Here is a 22844-nt window from a genome sequence, read left to right on the forward strand (position 1 = left end):
AGCGCGGAGGCGGACGACGCAGCCGGCGCGCACGAAATATTCCGCTCCCACGGTCGCGTGCACTGCTGTCTTTGAGCGCGGGAAAGGAAGCCGCGCACGGGAAGGATAAGAGGGAGACGAGGCCACGCGCGTGCGAAAAGGAAGCCACTGTGAATGGGTGCGCAGCACAGGAGTCGGCACTCGGAGTGCCGACTCCTGTGCTGCGCACCCGTTCATGTCCACGTTTTATGACCCGGAGATGGAGGAAATACACTGTGTTACAACCAGTACATGCCTGAGTACTCACGAGTCAGCAGACATCCATGCTCACACTCACACAAAACAAACTGCATAGGGTACTCCAACAACAGTCAGTTAATTTAACACTCCAGTACAAACTACAGCTGCATCCTTCCCATTACAAAACAAGCATTCCAGTTCCCAGCAGATGCCAATGCGGCGACCAGGCCAGCGCGCATGAGCTGTGAATCCGTGCATAGTGACAACAAAGATTCCGCTACGGCGCCAAAGCTGAGGCGACACGCCACACGCCACCAGCCAGCTACAACTCCCTCCAAAAAGCTGTGCCTGATGAGCCTGCTCAAAGTGGCAACAAAAACCTCCTCAGCTCACACACACTACCTGTACCAGCTTCTCCGTCTTCGTCGTCATGGTCTCATAGATCCTCCTGTGAACAAACAACCAAACAAACAAAGCCTGATGAAAACTCAGCCAGAGGCACCACAGCTGCTCCCTGTCTTCTCTTCTCCAGCCAAACAAGAAAAAACACACCTTGCTGGTTTTGCCACCTCCACAAGCAGCAAGAATTCTGGGGTCACCTTGCTTCAGTTTCTTTTCTCTTCCACCAACAAAATACACCTACAACAAGCTCCAGCAGTCCAGCTAGGGAACACTACAAATACAAATCCATTCTGTCTGCCATCCTTGGCTGGCCTCACCTTATTACTCCTTGCAGGATGCAACAAGGTACTTGTCACTCACGTGTGTGTGCAGGTCTAGCTAATTTAGCTTACTGCTAGATGGAGTACATACATATGCTTGTGAAAACAGCAAGTGTTGCTAGTTATCCACTACTGATACTACTCAAGGTTGCTTCTCGTTTCAGCACCATACCATGTTGCCCTGAATAAAGGGACTGGACTTTTGAGAGATGATGCATGTGCACCAAATTTCAACTTTTCAAGTGGCAATCACATCTCAATTCATATACTACCAAGTACAAAATCATATCTCACTTCTTTCATGCTCCTCATCATCCCCAACATGAAAACTGAACATGCAGCAACAAAGTGCAACCCCTAAAAGAACACTGCATGCTCACAAAGTGAGCCGGCCTAAAGCTCTTGGCCAGCTCACACACTGATCTGTTCATGCCCTCAGTTATGCAATCTTTTCGAGGAAACAACTGAAATCTAGACTACTTTCTGAGAAACAGATGTTACATGCTACAACATGAGTGTACAAAGCAAAACAAAGAGAGGGGATCTCCATAGGTTCATCTTTCATATTTCTATGACAGTAACAGTGATAAGTAAGGAGAATTGTGTAACAAGTGCTAATTGACTCAACGAAAAGATGAATGCATCTACTTTTCTTTGTTAATCGTCTAGCTCCTCACTGACAGCTCTACATGAAGCTTACAACATTTCCAACCAACTTGATGATTGAAGAACATACTACCAGCAAAAAAAGATAAGCTTTTGGAACTTTTCAAATGGAGCAATCTTCAACCCTTCTGTTTAGCTCACATTTATTTGTACACTACCCATGCTTACATTACATCTTTTCTTAGCTGATCGTCTAGGTCTCCACTAACAGAGAAAAAAAATCAAGCCAGAAGACTACCAGAGAAAAGAAAATCAGAAAGTTTGGAAAGTTTCTACCAGAGAATTTCTTGAATTCGTCTGTTTAATTCTATTTATTTTGCCAACTGGTCATACCTTCATTCCTACATTTCAGGCTTTCAAGTGCTAAAAAGGGAACCTGATGAAAGTAAGCATTAACAAAATCTAGAACTGACAGTACTGTCAGGCCATAAAAACATATTATTAGAAATTAAGTTGTTTCCCAAACACTAATAAAGAAATGAATGCTGTCTGAAAACATACACAGCGGATGTAAACAGAATTGTCCATGAAATCAACGATCATCACAATAAGACTAATTACCACAGCACTAGACAAGTGAACATTTATATCACTACATCATCTTCGCAGTCATCTAATCATCAAATGGAGAAGAAAAAGAAAAGAAATGAAATTGCAACCGGATGAATGAATTTCTCCAGCACAGCATAACATGATGTGCAATGGATGTTACCTCAGCTTTATTGCTAAACCCATTTCCTCTTGAATACAGAAACCCAAGAAAAAATATTAACAGGGGATTCCAAATCCGATATGGCAAACATTTCCCCTCCATTGCTTGCTTGGAGATGAAAGGGACTCCCCACATATGAACATGGCAACTATGAACATGAACAATAGCCTCCCATTCGCTGCAGTACAAAACTTAAGCTCCTGAACACCACCGAAAGAATGTGCTGAACCCTCACTGAGCAGAACCTGGGCTCTGAAATTAGTGGCTAGCATTGCCCTCGCTGATATAGAAAATTTACCGACATCAAGCAACCAATGGACAATCCTGTCTCTAGCCAGCACTATCAAGTCTTCTTGTTAGCAGAAGTATCAAGCAAATTGAAAAATCTACTATGCAGCATAATCGTTCTCAATCACCGGTTGTGTCCGCGTCCCCAATGCCACAGGCGCCTGCGTCCGCCCAACCTGTGCCATCCTCAATGTCTCCCCAACCTCCGCATTCCGTTCCATGAGCTGAAGCTTCTTATCCCTTTTGTACCTCACCAAGCAAAGCAGAAGCGCAGCCAACAGCCCCAATGCTGTGGCACCCCCAACAACGCCGACAGCAATCTTCCACGCGTCTGAGCTCCCCTTCTTACCACCTCCCTCAGTCGGTATCGGCGGAGCAATCACGCCAGCAGGAGCTGGAGCTGGAGCAATCTCACTAGAATTCACCACAATCGAGATGTGTCCTTGCCGATACGTCGTGCACACATTGGTTCCCTCCAGGTCCCGGAACTGCGGCACGCCATCCAAATCGAACACAACACACCTCGCCACCGCGCCGCCTGCCGGCACCGCCCGGACACCATCGAACGCCACAGAAATCGGCACCCCCGACGCGACGATGCTGAGCTCCGGCAGCCCCACCCCCACGGCCGACAGGTTGGCCGCGTCGTAGACGAGAAGCCCCAGGACCGGCGCGAGGTAGGCGTACCCGGCGGGGGGCGGGTAGTAGCGGTCGGACCAGTTGCCGAGGTCGTGGTACACGAGCACCACCCGCTCGACGTGCGGCTGCACGACGATGCCCGGCGGGAGCGCGAACTGGAAGTAGCCGGGGAAGCCCCTCCGGCGGAGGCTGCCGCTCCGCAGGCGCAGCGCGGACGCCGCGATGCCCGTGAGGTTGCCCGGCACCGTGGCGTTGTAGACAATGCCGGTGCGCGGGCGCGCCGACAACGCACGGAACGCGTAGTCCTGTAGCGCCGCGTCGAGGGCCCTGGCGGGCGATGAAGGCTGCGGCTGCGCCGCCACTGGTGGGGTAGCGGTGGTGAGGAGCAGCAGCAGCAGAAGCTGGAGGAGGCGGGCGCAGCAGATCAAGAAGCCCATGTCAGTGGGTGGCGGAGCAGAGCAGCCGCCGGAGCTGGGCAAGTGGAGTCAGGACGCTCTCCTCATCTGTGGGTGTCAGCACGCGTCCAAGAACCTTGGCCTGGTGTTAACAAGGACGGGATTTGGGGCGGAGAAGGAAGGCTCTGGGATCCTCTGCACGGAGGGGCGGGCATTTACGCCGCCCCGGCAGACCGGTGCGGTCCAAAAAAGCAGGTGGCTTGGAGGGAGCAGAGCAAGGAGGGCGGCAATGGCGATGGAAGCGAGGAGGACAGGTGGAGCGGAGTCAGGACAGGACAGGACAGGACAGGACAGGACCGAGTCCTCCAAGAAGTGGAGTGGTGGGCGAGGCGGCGACGAGGACGACGGCAACAAATCGGGGCGACGCCGACCCTGATGAAAAAGATACTGAAATTGGGAGGCGGCGAACGCGATCAATCTTGCGGAATCCTAGTGGGGAGACGGGAGAGTGGACGCCGCAGAAATTCGGGATTGAGGGGCGGCAGGAGTAATGCGCCCCCACGAATGATTGCGACGCGGAAGAAGGGAGTGAAGACGAGGAGGGGTTTGGGGATTCAAGAACAAGTGTTTGAGGAGGTCTTCGAGAAGATTTTTTTGTACACGGGGGGTTTAATGCGAATAAATACATGCTTTTTTTCTAGGGGATTAACTGGAAACGCAGTTTGCGCCAGCAATTCTCGTGGGAAGGGTGACTCCAATATGAACTCACGCCTCGTTCAGATACGAAAAGATTTTGGATTTCACTACTGTAACACTTTCGTTTGTTTATGGCAAATATTATCCAATCATAGATTAACTAAAATTAAAAGATTTGTCTCGCAATTTACAGTTAAACTGTGTAATTATTTTTTATTTTTATCTATATTTAAGGCTTGAAGCATGTGCCGAAAGATTCGATGTGACAGGGAATTTTAAAAACTTTTTGATTTTGGGGGTGAACTAAACAAGGCCTCATTTAGAAATCTAAACCTAAAATAAGTCTCCAACATAATACTTTAGCAGAATAGCTATTTTAGTCCCTCAACTATTACTTGAGGCTCAATTTCATCCCTGAACTTTCAAAACATCCGTTTTAGTCCTCAAACTCCAATATTAGACTCAATTTTATCCTAGAACTATGAACATGATCGTTTTAATCCTCAAACTTAGTATTTTGAGCTCAATTTCATTTAAAAACTATTAAACTGTATTTTATTTTGTAAACTTTTATTTTTAACTCAACTTTGTCTATGTTATACATGGAACATTGCACTATTGCACATGATTGAAGATAGAAAATAATATTTATAAACTCTTTCGTGGCCATTCATAATTCCAAGATGTTATTTTTAGCATACTTTATAATTGTACCATTTATATATATATATATATCCAACCAAATTGATATTTATGGGAGCAACTATAGTTGCATGGAACACTATTTATTATTCAAGAATATATGGATATATTAAAATAATAGCAGATCTATAATTTTGATAATTTATGGATGAAATTGTGCCTAAAATATAATATTTTATTTTCGAATTGACAAAATTGAGTTGAAAATAAAAGTTAAATGCACTTTGGTAGTTTATGGATGAAATTGAGCTTAAAATGCAAAATTTAAAGACTGAAATAATCATCTTCATAGTCGTAGGATAAAATTGAGCTTAAAACTAAAATTTGAGGACCTAAATGGTCGTTTTAAAAGTTTAAGGATGAAATTGAGTCTTGAGTAATGTTGAGGAACCAAAATGGTTATTGTGCCTAATACTTTATAGCTTCGAAAAAAGTATCTATTTTAGGTATAGGAGAGACATAACTAAATTTAGAGTGTTGTCTTTCAGGTCATATTGTTGAAGAAGATTAAAAATAGATACATAACCTTTTACCTATATTAATACATAAAAAATAAATGAGTCTTATATTTTGGACGATGATCGTTGGAGAGATGCGAGGAATGTGGAGTTACTGATTTGCCCCCTGGGCGGCACGTCTCTGGTCCACGTGAGGATTACCATTTGTCCTCGCTGGAAAGTGGGTCCATGGATACCTAAGGGGACATGTGTCAGTGTCTGAGCGGGGGGGGGGGGGGGGGGAGCATGTCGTTTGCCGCGTTTTGGCTTTGCCATCTCGCGGCCACGTATCTTTTCGTAACGTTTGGATTTTTCGGAGGCGTCTTTTTTCATTGTATGTGAAGCTTCTCTGAACCGAGGACCCGGGTGAGGCCTTGTTCAGATGAAAAAAGTTGTTGATTTTACTACTGTAGCACTTTCGTTTGTTTGTGGCAAATATTGTTCAACCATAAACTAACTAAGTTTAAAAGATTCGTCTCGTGATTTATAGATAAACTATGTAATTAGTTTGTGTTTTTATCTATATTTAATACTTAATGCATGTGCCGCAAGATTCGATGTGACGGAGAATTTTGAAAACTTTTTGGTTTTTAAGATGAACTAAACAAGGCCTCAAGAGCAGCTGGATGACATGTGGGCTCGGTATCCGTGCTACGGTGCCAGCTCCTCTGTTGGACACATGCATGGAACATTAAATGTAAATAAAAAAATAAACTAATTACACAGTTTGGTTAAGAATCACGAGACGAATCTTTTAAGCCTAGTTAGTCTATGATTAGCCTTAAGTGCTACAATAACCCACATGTGCTAATGACAGATTAATTATGCTTAATAGATTTGTCTTGCAGTTTCCAGACGAGCTATGTAATTTGTTTTTTTATTAGTTTCTAAAAATCCCTCCCGACATCCTTCCGACACATCCGATGTGACACCCAAAAATTTTTCATCTCCAATCTAAACAGCCCTTAACATCCGTGCTACTACTCATGCGACGCGGCAAGCTCATAGGTCAGAAGCCACATGGCGCTCACAAAGAAATTCGGGCCATTGTAGCATTTTCGTTTGTTTGTGATAAATATTGTCCAATTATATACTAACTAGGCTCAAAAAATTCATCTAGTGCAAAATATTGTCCAACTGTGTAATTAGTTTTTATTTTTGACTATATTTAATACTTTATGCATATGCCGTAAAATTTGATGTGACGGAAAATTTTAAAAAAATTTTGGTTTTTAGAGTGAACTAAACAAGGCCCGAGAGTGTATGTTTTCTTGGCAATTGGGATCATACGGGTGTGCCCCGCTAGATAGTAAACGCTCATGAGGTCTTTTTAGTTCACTCCAAAACCCAATTTTTTTTCAAAATTTATCGTCACATCTCAAATTTTTAGACGCATGCATAGAATATTAAATATAGAGAAAATAAAAACCAATTGCATAGTTTGGCTGTAATTTGCGAGACGAATCTTCTGAACTTAGTTAGTTTATGATTGGACGATATTTGTCAAATAAAAATGAAAGTGCTATAGTAGGCAAAGCCAAAAAAAAATTCGTGAACTAAACAAGGCCTGAGTCATCAGTACTTGCTGGCTGTCTTTTACTAAGGGCTTGTTTAGTTCCACCCAAAATCTAAAACGTTTTCAATGTCGTCAAATCTTGTGGCACATACATAGAGCACTAAATATAGGTAAAATAAAAAAATAACCGAGTGTACAGTTTACCTGTAAATCACGAGACAAATCTTTTAAACCTAGTTAGTTCATGATTAAACACTAATTACCAAATATAAATGAAATTGCTATAGTAGTTAAATCCAAAACTTTTTGTAAACAAGGCCTAATGTATCGTGCTTGGACTGAACACGACTAACAACGATAAAAAAACAACGAAAATCCTAGTGTGATTTCACAGTTCATTTTGTGTTATCTACAATTCCTATTGCTAATCTAGGGCCTGATTGGATCAACTACATCTGGTTGTTAGTTAAGGCTAAAAATTATTAGCCCAAATTAGATGGGAGCGGACTAATTTACTAAAATCTAATTAAAGAATTGGCTAAAAGTTAGTCTACCTAATAACTTCGTGTTCAGAGTAACTTCAACAGGTTGGCTAAAATTAGTAGTTAAGTTTGTTAGAAAATTTCTTAAAAAAAAGAGGTCCACAACAACTTTGCTATTTTACAAAATCAGATAGCGTGGTTGACTATATATAGCCACCAAAAATTAATGGATAGCCAACTTTCTATTTTACAAAACCAGATAGCACATCTGTTGAATTTTTTGTTATTTCTAAAATAGCCTCCGTAACAAGAATAATAAGTTGTTGGAGTTGCTCTTAGATAGGGTAGAGTTAAAAATTAGCTAGCTAACAAAATTAGCAGTATATATAAAAAATTATCCTAATTACTTCCATGTCCACCCCTTTATTTTTTGTAATAGCATATATTAGTATTCACATATAGATTTGAGAAATATTTTTGTTTATTTTTATAATGGTTGAGGTAGAGATAGATATAAACATAAAGGTATTTCTTTATATTATCTTTCATAACAATATATATGGGTTGGTTGAATGTAAATTTATGAGGTCATTTTGTATTATCTTTCAAAATTACAAAGGTGGGTAATCTATAAAGTTATTACCGTGTATTTTGAATTATCTTTCATAATGACATATGGGTAATATAGATACCAATTTAGTGGATTATTTCAAATTATCTTTCATAATAGTAAAGGTGGGTAATTTAGATGCAACGTGAGGGGTTATTGAATTATGTTTCACAATAACAAAGTGGGTAACGTAGATGCAAATTGAGGGAGTTATTTTGAATTATTTACAACAACAATCCCAAACACAAAACTGCAGAAGAAATATGTACCTCAGCGGTACGCTCGTGAAAAAAATATTATATGGGATGGGAAAAGGCCAAATTTCACCGTTTTCAAGTGTGAAACTGTGTATAGTGAAGTGACAAAATATATATTTCCTCGAACGATAGTGCAAAAATACATGATTTTGTTCTTTGATAGGGGCGAAATTAAGTGCATCCATAGGTGATGCTTCTTATGGAAAAATACAGCATTTTTCATATTTGTCCGGATGAAAATAATTTTATAGGAGACTGTAGCACTCGTAGTGGAGAACTTCCTATTATAAAGCTCTTTTTATTTCCTTTATGTCCAAAACATGGCAAAAAGTTGAGCTATGAAAAAAACATTACAACCTATTTGTTTGAGCTTATCTATCAAATTTGTCAGCCATTCACAAAAAATCAACAAACAATACTTTTAGTCATGCTTTATCAGCCAAGTGAACAGGCTACAACTTTTTTAGGTAATAGAAATTTTAAAAGAAAAAGGTTCTCAACTACAATTTTTTTATGCAATACCGGATACCACTATGTGTATTCTATGAATCATTTATTGGACCTTCACCAGCGGTTCAAAATAGTGAAAATTAGATTGTAAGTGTGTTGTCTTCTTAGTATTTGAACATATTTTTTAGTTTGAAGTCCGTTTTTATGATCTTTACTTGTTGGAAAGCTTGTGAAATGAACTAGAAGACTATGAAACAAATTTGCATCGGATCAGTTGAAATCTCGCTAGCGGATGGTCCACTGATGATTTGGTATTTTCACTATTTCTTTTTGCTCTGGACTCCAATTTTGATGATATTGGACTTGTGGGAAAGCTTGTGGAAATATCGGCAACTTGAAACCAGTATCATACCAATTCAACCAACTTTAAAGTCATGAGACAAGTCCAGTTCAACACTCTCTTATCCCGACTTTAATATCTTCCTCTCTTTTCGATCTCTTACATTTACGGAAGTCTTAGAAAACCTATAAATACATCTTAACAACCATGCTAATTGGCAGTGGTGAAGCTAGAGCAAATTAGAGAGGGTGCACTTAGCTTGTGGGTGCATAGGCATCTTCTATATGGGGTGCATATATGGTGAAATTTTAGACCTAATTATTGTTTTTACAATTTTTGAGGATGCATTTGCACCCCCTAATTACCATTTAGCTAGCTTCGCCCCCCTAATTGGTTGTCATCAAAAGCACCAAAAACTATACATAATCATGCACAGGGACACATGATCCTTACAAGATGATTTATTGTTTGACTACAACTGTGCTTCAATTTATGCTACTAACATAGTTGATGAACATGCATGTTGTGGTATTGTATTTGTACCACTCAATTTTCGTGGATTAGGTTGAGACTCAAGGGGTGTTTAAAGTTTAGTGAAAACTGAAAACCAACTAATACAATTTTTTTTGGTTATTTAGGTTTGGTTTTCCTTCTTCTAGCTTTTCAAAATCTTAGTATGGATTCTAGTTTTCATAATCATACTAATTGTATGAACTAGTTTATTAATGCGCCAACATATAGTTCAGTGGAATTTTGAACCCTGTTTGACACAATCTCATGCTGGTTAAGAAAAAAGCATCACCAAAATATATGATCAGTTTGGCAAACTACGTGCAAGACGGTCTTTTCCTTTTCATTTTTGGCATGAAAGGTAGGCTCCCGGATATGTTCTACAGAAAAGAAAAGATCAATAGACAAGGACTCGATGTCCTAATCCAAATCACGAATCCATCTTTGAATCTTTTGCACTGCTACCATTGCTTCTGCCAAAGAGGAAATCGTGAAGCAATCGGTATCTGATATTGTCTTTCTATCATCGCCTTTTGTGCAAAAGTTTTTCCATGGACCAGGGTGCACATTCACAAAATTTACAAATAAACCAACTAAAATATTCTGGTAATTTAGGTTTGGTTTTTCTTTTGCTCTTGGTTGTTCAAGGTTAATTTTAGTTTTTGGAAGACAAAATTTAAAAAACAAACAAAAAGGAATCATATATAATGACCATATATTATGAACAGGTGTAATAATGAACAAATTGAAATTTGGGTATTCCCTTTATTCGTTTTGGGTTTTCTAGATATATAGATTTTGTTATGTACGTAGATATATATACACTATATTTAAATATATAGTAATTAAAAATAATACATGTAGAATAATCTAAAATGTGTTATAATTTAGGACGGACCGAGCATTTTGTATGGCCTCACGGTGGTTCATTAAAAAAAGAGATACGTGATGACAAGACATCTGATCTCACTATGGTGTACTGTCTCCACTGTATAAAAAAAAACCCAAAGTATGTGCTTGCTCTTTGTGTGCTTGCTTTGTGCAAGTTGATTGATCTTTCTCGTTCCAGCACGAAAAGTAAGGTAGCTCCAGGATAAGTTTGAAACAAAGAAAAGACGGATAGAAAAGAGAACCGGATTTCTCAAAAACCATGCATGAATCTTTTGCGTTATATTCCTGCAGGCAAAAGAGGAAGAAAGCTCCAGCTGAACTAGAACGACCGATCGAAGCAGCCAGCAGGTCAGAATGGTAAAAATCTTTTACGCTTATCCCATTGCACCCCGAGATGCCGTATCTCCCACGTGGCGAGGCGGCACTGGTCCTTCGTATACAGGGTCCCGATTCTTGCGGGCCCCAAGCCCCCCATCGTTATCCTCTCCGACGACGTGTCTGGCCGCAGTTCACTGGTGTCTCGGGGACGCCGGAATAGTCGCCGGCGTGCGTACGTCGAGGGTCGGAACCGAGCTGTGCCGCTTGTTCATTCGCGAGCGCGGCCGCCGGAGACACCGACCGGTGCGCGTAATCCAAAGCTCGGTAGGGCTAGTTCGTATTCTCGTGCTGCTGCTGACACGGAGGGTTTTTTTTTTTTTTTTTTGTTAAATTTGACTCTCTAAAATTTTTAAAATAACTTACAATTTAGAACGAAAGAAGTATTTGGTAATTATTATTCAATTGTAAACTAAGTAAACTCAAAAGATTCATCTCGTAAATTGCAGATAAACTATACAATTAATTATTTTTTTTATCTTTATTTAATACTTCATACATCAACCACAAAGTTTTTAGATTTTAAATGACCCAAAAGCGAGCTCCTGCTCGTACGTACTCCTATATATTCAGCTTGTCGGATAGATGAGACGGCGGTGTTTTCATTTCATTCAATTGTTTCGTCGCGAGCTGACATTATTATTATTGACAACAAATGTTGGTACTTGACAAAAGAGCTTTCAGAAGGTTAGTAGTACTTGGTAGCCATAGGATAATAAGGTACGCTATATTGTACAAAGGACGCGAACATGCAGACATGGAAATGTTGCCGTCTGCTCATCTCGTCCAAGAGCAACGAGATCGGGGCACAGCAAGCAGAAGCAGTGGCCACTAGTTTGAGTTCGTTGCCGAGAAATATATAATGCATCCAACAGCTGACGACGACGACGATCGGGACGTATATATATATGTACACCATTCCAAGCCCCAACTTGCAAGCGATTGTTTGGTTTCCGCTCATCACTCGTTGATCAATAAACACCAGCCATGCAAAACCCGCAGTGTTCCAATATAATCTAATCAGATCTCATTTTTCTTCCTCCAAATTGACTACTGATCATAACAACAGAAATATATATAAGAATACCATGAAGAAAAAGAGGCCGCACACAGCTCGAGAGCCGCCGGCGAGGAGTATATGAGAGGCTTCGGCAGAAGACTGCTCCGTCAGAGCTTGCTTGCATTGCATGCATTGCTGCGGACTATGACCGTGTCACTGCATGCCCCCGCTCTGGTTCTTGCTCCTGATTCTGCTCCTTGTATGGAAGCTGCCACAATCAGCTACATCAGCTAGCTCATCGTACGTTAAGTATGTCTGCTAGCTCCTGTTGCTCCTGATGCTCCTTGTATGGAAGCTGCCACCGGATACAGCAGCTCATCGTCAAGCATGTAATCTACTGCTTCCACACCCCATGGTCAGGATCAGAGGTGAACGCATGCATGCTTTGATGCTGATCTTACCATCCTTGATATTGGTAGTACGTATTGATGAGAGGGAGACTTTTATGTTAAGTTTCAGCTCAGGAACAAAGTGGATGATTTTCATTGGGGGTTCTTATTTGCAGTTTGTGGGGCTGCACAAGTGGAACACAAGGCATCATTCTTCACTGAGAGTTGGTCCAAACATGTGCAAAGGAAACAGGTCCTGCTCTTGTGGGTGGAGATTTTGATATCTTTACAAGCCGAAAAAGAACGATCGACGTAGTAGATTGAGGATCGGTGGTCCTTCTTGTTTAATGCTATTATTAATTAATAGCTTGGATTTAAGGGAACTTGATCTCTCAGACAGAATATTTTACATGGGCCAATTCTACGGAAACAACAGCTTATGAAAGGCTTGACTGGATCTTAGTGAGCATGGAATGGGAGTCTAAATTAAATTTCCACTTGCGACTGTACGAGTGCGTTGGCAAGGGAAATATCAGATCACACTCTGTTACTTGTAGACAATATGGTAATGACACCCATGGAAACAAACAATCGGGCTTCAAATTCGAACTTGGTTGGTTATTATTGAGTGATTGTTTCTATGAGTTGGTTGTTGATGTATGGAAAAAGGAGTTGAGAGGCGAAACACCGCTACAAAGATGGAAAAACAAAACTCGAAGGTTTAGATAATCTTAAGGGGTTGGGCCAAGAATGTTAGTAGGAAATACAAGAAAGAAAAGACCGAGTTGATTAGAAAAGCTGATGAGTTAGATAAAAAAAGCGGAGTTGCAATCACTCAACAGTATGGAAATTGATCCTAAAATTAGTATAAAGGGAGACTTGCTCTTCTTTTATGGGAAGAAGTCAGCTGGTATCAAAGAGCCAAGACAACTAAGTTTTTATTTGGTGATTGTAATACTAAGTATTTCCATTTTGTGGCCATTAGAAAGCATATGGAACACAAGGATTTTGTTTTGTTCAGAGCAAGAGGAAGGAACAATCGAGGGCGAGGAAAACCTTACAAAATTCATCACCAATTACTATAAAAAGGTCTCTTTGGAGAAAAAGATAGTAATAACTTTTCTATGATAGAGTCCTTTACAAGTGACATTTTACGAGTTCCAAAGTTAGAAATGACGTCTTAACGACAGAACTAGAAAAGGAGGTTAAGGAAACAATTTTTCAAATGGAGCATAATAAAACTCCAGGACCCGATAGGTTCTCGGCTGAGTTCTACCTATTTTTTGGGAATTAATAAAAGATGACCTCATGCCTCTCTTTTTAGAATTTCACCACAGTAACTTTTCCCTCTTCAGCCTTAACTTTGATATAATTACATTACTACCAAAGCAAAAGGAAGCTACACAGATCCAACAATTCCGACCCATTTATGTGTTAAATGTTAGCTTCAAAAATTTTACAAAAGTGATGACAAACCGAATAGTCCTAGTGGCTCAAAAGGTGTACCCATCACAATCAGCATTTATGAAGGATAGAAATATTTTGGAACGAGTGGTCATTTTGCATGAAACCATTCATGAGATACACAATAGTTAAAATGAGGTGATCTTAAAGCTAGACTTTGAGAAAGTCTATGAGAATTTTTTTTTATTTTTAGCTCAAATTTGAAACAAATTTCAATTTTGACACGCTTTCGAAAGTATTTTCAGAAATAGACCGTTTGGCCCCGCCACCATGCATGGCGGGGCAAATGCACAGTACCCCCGCCATGCATGGCGGCGGAGTAGGGATGCCACGTGACTGCCACCTGCCAGCTCGTGCTGACGTGGACCCCGCCACGATCCATGGCGGGTTAGAGAATCCCGCCGTGGATCATGGCGGGTTGAGGAGAATATGACGGAAGCAGGTGTCAGGCTATGCGGCAAGGGCCTTGTTTACTTCACCCCAAAAACCAATTTTTTTTTAGATTTTCCGTCACATTAAATTTTGGAGCACATGCATGAAGCATTAGATATAGACGAAAATAAAAACTAATTGCACAGTTTGCCTGTAAATTCCGAGATGAATCTTTTAAACCTAGTTAGTCAATAATTAGATAATATTTGTCAAATAAAAACGAAAATACTATAGTGCCAAAATCCGAAATTTGTTGGGAACTAAACAAGGCCAAGGTCACTGCATCATGGCGGGTCTTTGCATGCAGCAGGCAGCAGCAGCAACACGGGCAGTAGTTTACAAATTTTTTTAGATTTCGACACTGTACCACTTTTATTTTTATTTAATAAATATTGTCTAATTATAAAGTAACTAGGCTTAAAAAATTCATCTCGCGATTTACAGATAAACTGTGTAATTAGTTTTTAATTTTATTTATATTTAATATACCATACATGTACCACAAAATTCGATGTGACGAGAAATGTTGAAAATTTTAGGAACTAAGGCCTTGTTCAGTTCCGAAAAGATTTCGGATTTCGGTACTGTAGCATTTCGTTTTTATTTAATAAATATTATCCAATCATGGACTAACTAGGCTCAAAAGATTCATCTCGTGATTTACAGTCAAACTGTGTGATTAGTTTTTATTTTCGTCTATATTTAATGCTTCATACATGTGCCGTAAAATTCGATATGACAGGAAATCTTGAAAACTTTTTAGATTTTGGAGTGAACTAAACAAGGCCTAAACAAGCCGAACGTGCTGCAGGCCTGAACATCATCACATCATACGCCTGAACACCACCAGACCACGACCCGGCGGGTGGACAAGTCTTGTCAACCTTGTTTAGTTCTAAAAAAAATGGCAAAATTTTTTAGATTTTCTGTCACATCAAATCTTTAGACGTATGCAAAGAATATTAAATGTAAATAAAAATAAAAACTAATTATACAGTTTGGTCGAAATTGATGCGACAAATCTTTTGACCCTAGTTAGTTCATGATTAGACAATATTTATAAAATACAAACAAAAATGCTACACTACCGATTTCCTAAAATTTTTTGAAACTAAGCAAGGCCCCTCTCTGCCTCCCGTGCAGTGCATTGCTTGCCCATAGGGCTCCTGTGCAGTGCATTTGCTTACGCACATAGGCCGTGTTTAGTTCCGTATGTAAAAAATTTTGTGACGCTGTAGTATTTTTATTTGTTTTTGGTAATTATTGTCCAACCATAGACTAATTAGACTCAAAAGATTCATCTCATAAATTCCGACCAAACTGTGCATTTAATTTTTATTTGCGTCTATATTTAATATTCCATGTATACGTTTAAAGATTCGATGTAATAGGGAATCTTAAAATTTTTTGGATTTTTAGGTGGAAGTAAACAAGGCCATACACTTGTTGGGTTGGTTCCATGCATTGCAACGCAGCTGGTACGTACCCCGCCATGATCTATGGCGGGGTACTCTTAACCCGCCGTGGTCCATGGCGGGGTACACGTCAGCAGCCTCGTCGCCATGCACGCCACGTGGCGGCCCTACCCCGCCACTATGCATGGCGGGGTGCAGCGTATTTGCCCCGCCATGCATGGTGGCGGGGCCAAACGGTCTAGTTTTGAAAACTTTTTCATAACCATGTCAAAATTGAAATTTGTTTCAAATTTGGGTTAAAAATAAAAAAAAAATTCGCCTATGACAAGGTGAAATTGTCAGTTTTACAATAGACGTTGAGAATGAGAGAAGTTCGGTTCAACCCCCTCTTTATCTCGGCTTTATATCTTTCTCTCCTTTTGATTTCTTACATCAAGAACATATAAACACATCTTAGCACACATGTTAATCCTAGTAATGGTATCGGCATCAAAATCATGCACATGGACACATGATCCTTACAAGAAGATTTATTGTGTTTGACAATGACTGTGGTTTACTAGTTACTATCATCATCGATGGACATGTTGTGACAATAATGTATTTGCACCACTCATTTTTCATGGATCAAGGGACTCATGGGGTGTACTAAAAAACAAAAACCAAACAATACAAAAAATGGTTATATATTTAGTGCTGTTTTTCTTTTTTTTTCTAGTTTTCACAAAAAACCATAGTATAGGTTCTACTTTTCATAATCATACTAATTTTATGAACCGATTGATTTAGTGCATCAACATATAGTTTAGTGTAATTTTGAACCCTGTTGACACAATCTCATGTTGGTTAAGAAAAAACCGTGACCAAAATATCTAATCTGTTTGGCAAACTACATGCAAGATGATCTTTTCTTTTTCGTTTTCAGCATGAAAAGCAGGCTCCCGGATAAATTCAACAGAAAAGAAAAGATCAATAGAAGAAGAATTGATGCCCTGACCCAAATCACCAACCTCTGTTTGAATCTTTTGCACTGCTACCATTCTACCAAAGAGCGCGCTGAGGAAAGCCCAAAGCAATTGGTATCTGATTTGTATCGCCGCCTAATAGAAAAGAAAAAGATGAATGGACGAGGACTTGATACCCAAACGCAAATCATGCATGAATGTATCTTTGAATCTTTTGTGCTGCTACCATTGGCTCTGCCAAAGAGAAAAGCTTGAAGCAATCAATATCTGATATTGTACGTCTTTGTATCGGTCGCGTTTTGTACATTTTTCCCCATGGATGGATCAGGTGCATTCACAGAAGTTCCACATCAACCAACCAAAATATATATTCTGGTTATTTTGGTTATATTGCTCTTCGTTGTTGTAGGGTTTAGTTTTCAGAATCAGAAAGCATGAATCTATAAAAAAAACAAAGAAGTTCAAAAGAAATCATATGTTATGATGTGGCCCAAAAGCGCATAAATTAAAATTCGTTAACAATGCATTTTTTTTACCAGATACAACTTAGACGCATACAATCCATATCCTACACTCACACAACATATATGCAGGGCCTCACTATGGTTCTGACTTCTGACAAATCAAAACAATAAAAAGATACACATGATGCATGCATGACAAGTATCTCACTATGGTGTACGTATTTGATTAAAAAAAAACTATGGTGTGCGTACTCCACTGTATATATATATATAAAAAATCTGATCTAGTTTGGGTGTTTGCTTTGTTCCAGGTCGAAAAGCATGCATGCATGCATGCTCTAGGACAAGTTGGATTCCAAGACAAGTTTGAGACAAACAAAATACGAACAAATAAAAAAGAGAGAGATGAACTCTCGATCGATCATCCCAAACCCAAACCATGATCGAATCTTTTGCGCTGCTACCATTCTCGTGCAGGCAAAAAAAGAGCAAGAAAAGCTCCAGCTGAACGAAGCAGTTAGAAAGCTGGCCAGTATCTGATCCGCTTATCTCACTGCACACCGAGATGCATGCCATATCTCCGACGTGGCGAGCCGGCACTGGTCCCTCGTATACGGACTCCGGATTCTCGCGGGCCCCCCACCGTGTTATCCTCCTCCTCCTCCGTGGCCGGCCGGAGTCCACGGAATAGTCGTCGCCGGCCGGCCGGCCGGCCGGCGTACGTCGAGGTCAGCTCGGCGGCGTAGGTCCGGACGGAACCAAGCTGCGCCGCTAGCTTTGTTCATCCCCACGCGCGGCCGCCGCCGGAGCCGGACCGGAGACCGACCGGCCGGCGTATATTCCAAAGTCCGGCGAGCTAGTTGCGCCTCGGACTCTTGCTCTGCTGCTGAGGCTGAAAGCGAGCTGGCCAGCAGATGTGTCGCTGTTCTTGCAGATGCGCAGAAGCATGCAGCGAGGAAATCTGTAATAATCTGGAAACGGAAAACGCTGTGTTAATAGCCTTTAGTTTGCGTCGATCGAGACATGGAAATGTTGCCGTCGAGACGGTGGCCATGTCTGCTCGTCTCGTCCAAGAGCAACGAAGGCCGGGCCACAGCAGCAAGAATTTGGGCACTGCTGCCTGCTGGCCACTAGTTTCAGTTCGTTGCCGAGAACACGACGACGACGACGATCTGGACGTACCTACGTACGACATTCCATGCCCTGACTTTCAAGCGATTTTTGGTCGATCCAGTAAACACCAGCCATGAAAAAAAAACCCCCCGCAGAGTCCAATCAGATCTTTTTTTTATTATATTCCAAAACAATTTCTGGTATACTGGTACTAATCAAAATAAAAATACCATAAAAAAAAGAAGAGTAGTAGTGAACTGGAACTGTCCCAGCCAAAAAAAAAAAAAACTGGAACTGGAACTGGAATGTCTCTATAAATATGAGAGGGATGGGCAGAAGCCTGCTGTTTCGTCAGAAGACTGCTTCGGCAGCACAAGACTAGGGCGGCCGCTGGTCTGCTGTATGCCCCCGCTCTGGTACCTGCTCTCTTTCCCTGATCCTGCTCCTCCTTGTACGGAAGCCGCCGCCTTCGCCGCCGCCGCCGTCGCAAGCTACAGCACCACCTCATCGTCGTCACGCGTGGTTTCTGCTGCTGCTTCCACCGTCACCATGGACACGATCAAACAGCAGTGGTATGTATGCTTGCATCTCATGATAGAGATAGCTTTTCTTCAATCATTCAGAGGTGATGAACGCATTCCATAGCTCATCTTACAATCGTGTGTGTCTGTGTGTGTGTGTGTTTGTGTTGGGCGGCTACAGCAGCAAGGTGTCGTCGTCGTCGTCGTCGTCGTCCCTGGAGATGGAGATCCCTGCCGATCTCATCATCCGCATCGGCGACTCCATTTTCCCTCTCCACAAGGTACGGTCATGGTGAAACAAAGCAATTCTTCCCCCCTCATCCATGTCGATCATGGAGGAGAAAACATAATGGACCGTCACTGATAATGGCTTTGCTTCAACGTACCTACACCCAGGCGGTGATGGTGCCCAAGTGCAGCTACATCCGCCGTGCCATCACGGCGTTGGCCGCAGCGGCGAGCAGCAAGGCCGCCGACGACGGCGACGCCACGGCCACCGTCGTCGAGCTGGACCTCTCCGCGCTCCCAGGCGGCGCGGACGCGTTCGAGAAGGCCGCGCGGTACTGCTACGGCGCCAACTTCGAGATCACGCCTGCCAACGCGGCGGCGCTACGCTGCGCCGCGGCGTTCCTCGACATGCGCCACCCGTCGGCGGACCTGGCACGGCGCGTGGACGAGTTCCTCGCGCGGTCGGCGCTCCGCACGCTGCCCGGCGCCGTCGCCGTGCTCCGGTCCTGCGAGGCGCCCGACGACGACCTCCTCCGTGCCGCCGCCGACGAGCTCGGCGTCGCGCGCCGCGCCGCGGATGCCGTCGCGCTCGCCGTCTGCCGCGAGGCGTTGTTCCCGACGACGACCACGTCGGGGTCGTCGCGGCTCCCCGGGTGGTGGAAGGTGGAGCTGGCGGCGCTGTCGCCGCGCTCGTTTGCGAGAGTCGTCACGGCGCTAAGGTGCCGCCGCGCGGACCCGGCCGTGGTGGCCGCCGCGGCGGGGAGCTACGCGGAGCTCGTCCTCGCGGAGGTCCTCGCGGCGCCGCGGGACTGCGCGGACCAGCGCGCCCTGCTCGAGTCCGTCGTCGACGTGCTCCCGTCGTCCGCCGACGCGCCCGGCATCCCGGCGTCGTTCCTCTGCCGCCTCCTCCACGCCGCCGTCGCCACCGAGGCGTCCGCCAAGGCGTGCCGCGACCTGGAGCTCCGTGTCGCGGCGGTGCTCGACCAGGCTACCGCTGAGGACCTGCTCAGCGTCGCGCTGGACGCCGCCGGGGAGCGTGTTAGGAACACCGACACCGTGCGACGCGTCGTGACTGCCTTCGTCGAGCGGCATGCGGCGGCGGCGGCGGCGGCGCCGGAGAGCGAGAGGAGGAGGAGCCGTCGGGCGTCCATGTCCGGGACGACGGCGGCGACGGAGCTCGGTGCTGGGACCCGGCCCGGCGCGCTGGAGAAGGTGGCGAAGATGGTGGACGAGGTGGCGGCGGAGATCGCGACGGAGGAGGCGCTGCCAATCTCCAAGTTCGTCGGCGTGGCGGGCGCGGTGCCCAAGGACGCGCGGCCGTCGCACGACTGCCTGTACCGCGCCGTCGACATCTACCTCAAGACGCACCCGGCGCTGGACGAGATCCAGCGGGAGAAGGTGTGCAGCGTCATGGACCCGCTCAAGCTCTCGTACCAGGCGCGCCTGCACGCGTCGCAGAACAAACGGCTGCCGCTGCAGGCGGTGCTCAGCGCGCTCTACTACGACCAGCTCAAGCTCCGGAGCGCCGCGGACGCCGCGACGTCGATGGGCGACGTGGTGGCGGACACGCAGACCCAGTCGTCGTCGGCCGCCGGGAGAGCTCGCGCGCAGGCCATGGCGGACGCGGCGCTGGCGCGGGAGAACGAGGCGCTGCGGGTGGAGCTGGCACGGATGCGCGCATACATGTCCGGGACGATGCAGCACGGCAAGGGGCGCGAGTCGTCGACGCCGGCGTCACCGTCTCGGACGGCGAAGAAAGCGACATTCTTGGGGACGGAGCTGGCACGGATGCGGGCGTACATGTCGGGGATGCACCACAGCAAGGGGAGCGGGGCGACGCCACCGGCGTCACCGTCCCGGACGGCGGCGGCGAAGACGAAGGCGAGCTTGTTGGGGTCGGTGTCCCGGTCGCTGAGCCGGCTGAACCCGTTCAAAGGCGGGTGGACGACAAACCACACCGGCAGCATCGCCGCCGGTGGACGCCCGTGCAAAACGATGCACCATGTGGTCACGCCCAAGAGGAGAAGGTCCTCCATAGGTTGATGGTCTGTGCAATTTTTAGGAGAGCGTGCGCATGGCTTGTAGTTCCATTATTATTATTGTGTGTGTGTGTGTGTGTTTTTTTTAAATTTATTATTGTACTAATATATATGAATGTGTGCCTTTTCCCAAAAAAAAAGAATGTGTGTAGTATGAAGTGGCTTGCTAAAAAAACTAAAATTACATGTTCGTATCAGTCATCATTTTTATCTTTTCTTTTATCTTCATTTATTTGCCACAAGCACGGGGAGCTTAGTTTTCTGTTTTTCATGTGAATTCACGGGACAAGTTAAATCATCTAGAAATTTGTTAGGCAGCATGTATTATTTTTGGCACAAACCCGAGGAGCTTAATCAATCTTTTGAATTTCATGTGAATTCATTGTACATATTTTAAATCCTTAGGTATGGTCTTATTTGACACTGAGTCATCTCTTTCAGCTGATGTAAGTGGACATCATATTGACAATGGCAATTGGCAACTCATCATGTACATCATTTGAGAGGCAGAAAGAAAAAGTTACATTACTTATTTTTTTCCATTGCCAAGTACTTTTATTTTACAAATTCGAATAGATCTATTATTTTCTTATATGGGTCCTTTTTTAAAAAAGCTTCAATATTAAAAAAATGTTTTGTTTTCTTATTACTTTTTACATCAAAAGATGGTTTAAATTGCAACTTTGAAACACCATTTATTCCAAGGTGAAGATTCAATAACCCTCCCAACAACAATATAACCTATTTTTCTCTATGTTTATTTTTCTCTATGTTTGATTTCTTCATTTTATTTGACATCCAAAGATAATTTTAATCGTTTTTCAATCAATTTTAAACTTTCAACTGCATGAGGATGCAACCAAGGTGGCTTCATTTTATCTTAATAATGGCATGAAAGCATGAATAGGTAATAGGAAAAATAAGTGTACTTGTATTTTTTTATTAGATAATAATGAATTTTTGATTAGTTCAGCTGTTGAATAACAGAAGTTAAAATTTTGTAGGGTGATAGAGAACGACATAACTTGTATAAGAAAAAGTACATTTTTAGTCTGTATAACTTAAGCATCTAAATATCAATTAGTCTACATGTACAAATTATGCAAAAACTAATGATGAATAAAAATCATAATGTATCTTCTATTATACTTTATGATATTTGCTATCATCTTATAACTTTGAACTTAACTCAACTTCAGTGAGAAATGGAAAAACCTTAAGGTGTAGAGCACTTATTACAAACTGTTTACCAAATTTAGAAATGTGTGTTGGCAATTGCCTTTTATTTGAGATAAAGCAATGAAATATTCCAGCCCTCATCTACCAATTCCCCTGGCGCAGGAGGATTGATTGCCCCATTAAAAATAAAAATAAAGGCGACAACAACAGTTTTATTTTCTTATATGGGCCTGCTTGCTGTGCTTTTGTTTAGGATTTATTTAAATCTAAAAAGTTTTTAGATTTCGACACTGTAGCACTTTCATTTTTATTTGACAAACATAGAGTAACTAAACTTAAAAGTTTCGTCTCGCGATTTATAGGCAAACTGTGTAATTAATTTTTGTTTTCATCTATATTTAATGCTCCATGTATATGTCACAAGATTTGATGTGACGAGAAATTTTAAAAAGTTTTTATTTTTTGAATGAACTAAACAAGCCCTGTAGGATCGCAAGAAGACCATCGGGCAAGAGATGATTTTTAGTCAAAATTCAACTTTCCAAGACATGCTATTTTATGTTTCTTATTAATTGGGCATGGTCACGTTACAACTTAAAAAAATGTTACATTACAATCATGTACACTATGGATTGAATAAGTTTTACTTTTTTATAATGTCGAAAACA

At 42.8% G+C, this 22844-nt stretch overlaps 2 protein-coding genes across 4 annotated transcripts; one reads left to right on the forward strand and one right to left on the reverse strand.

Annotated features, from left to right (window-relative positions):
- Positions 240-4277, reverse strand: LOC8067164. Of its 2 annotated transcripts, XM_002442711.2 has the most exons (3): positions 2320-4277; positions 772-948; positions 240-667 (listed from the first exon to the last, which is right to left on the reverse strand). In XM_002442711.2, exon 1 carries the CDS (start codon positions 3681-3683, stop codon positions 2709-2711), a length of 975 nt encoding a protein of 324 aa, XP_002442756.1. In that variant the 5' UTR covers positions 3684-4277; the 3' UTR covers positions 240-667; positions 772-948; positions 2320-2708. The 2 variants fall into 2 exon arrangements, with proteins under 2 accessions (XP_002442756.1, XP_021301262.1); XM_021445587.1 differs by having other exon boundaries at positions 332-667; positions 772-4277.
- Positions 18530-21375, forward strand: LOC8067165 (root phototropism protein 2). 2 transcript variants are annotated; one of them, XM_002441745.2, is made up of 3 exons: positions 18530-18781; positions 18912-19011; positions 19127-21375. In XM_002441745.2, the coding sequence occupies exons 1-3, from the start codon at positions 18612-18614 to the stop codon at positions 20999-21001; spliced, it is 2145 nt and encodes a 714-aa protein (XP_002441790.2). In that variant the 5' UTR covers positions 18530-18611; the 3' UTR covers positions 21002-21375. The 2 variants fall into 2 exon arrangements, with proteins under 2 accessions (XP_002441790.2, XP_021302259.1); XM_021446584.1 differs by having other exon boundaries at positions 18915-19011.

Source organism: Sorghum bicolor, chromosome 8 (assembly GCF_000003195.3).
Source record: "Sorghum bicolor cultivar BTx623 chromosome 8, Sorghum_bicolor_NCBIv3, whole genome shotgun sequence".
NCBI lineage: Eukaryota > Viridiplantae > Streptophyta > Magnoliopsida > Poales > Poaceae > Sorghum > Sorghum bicolor.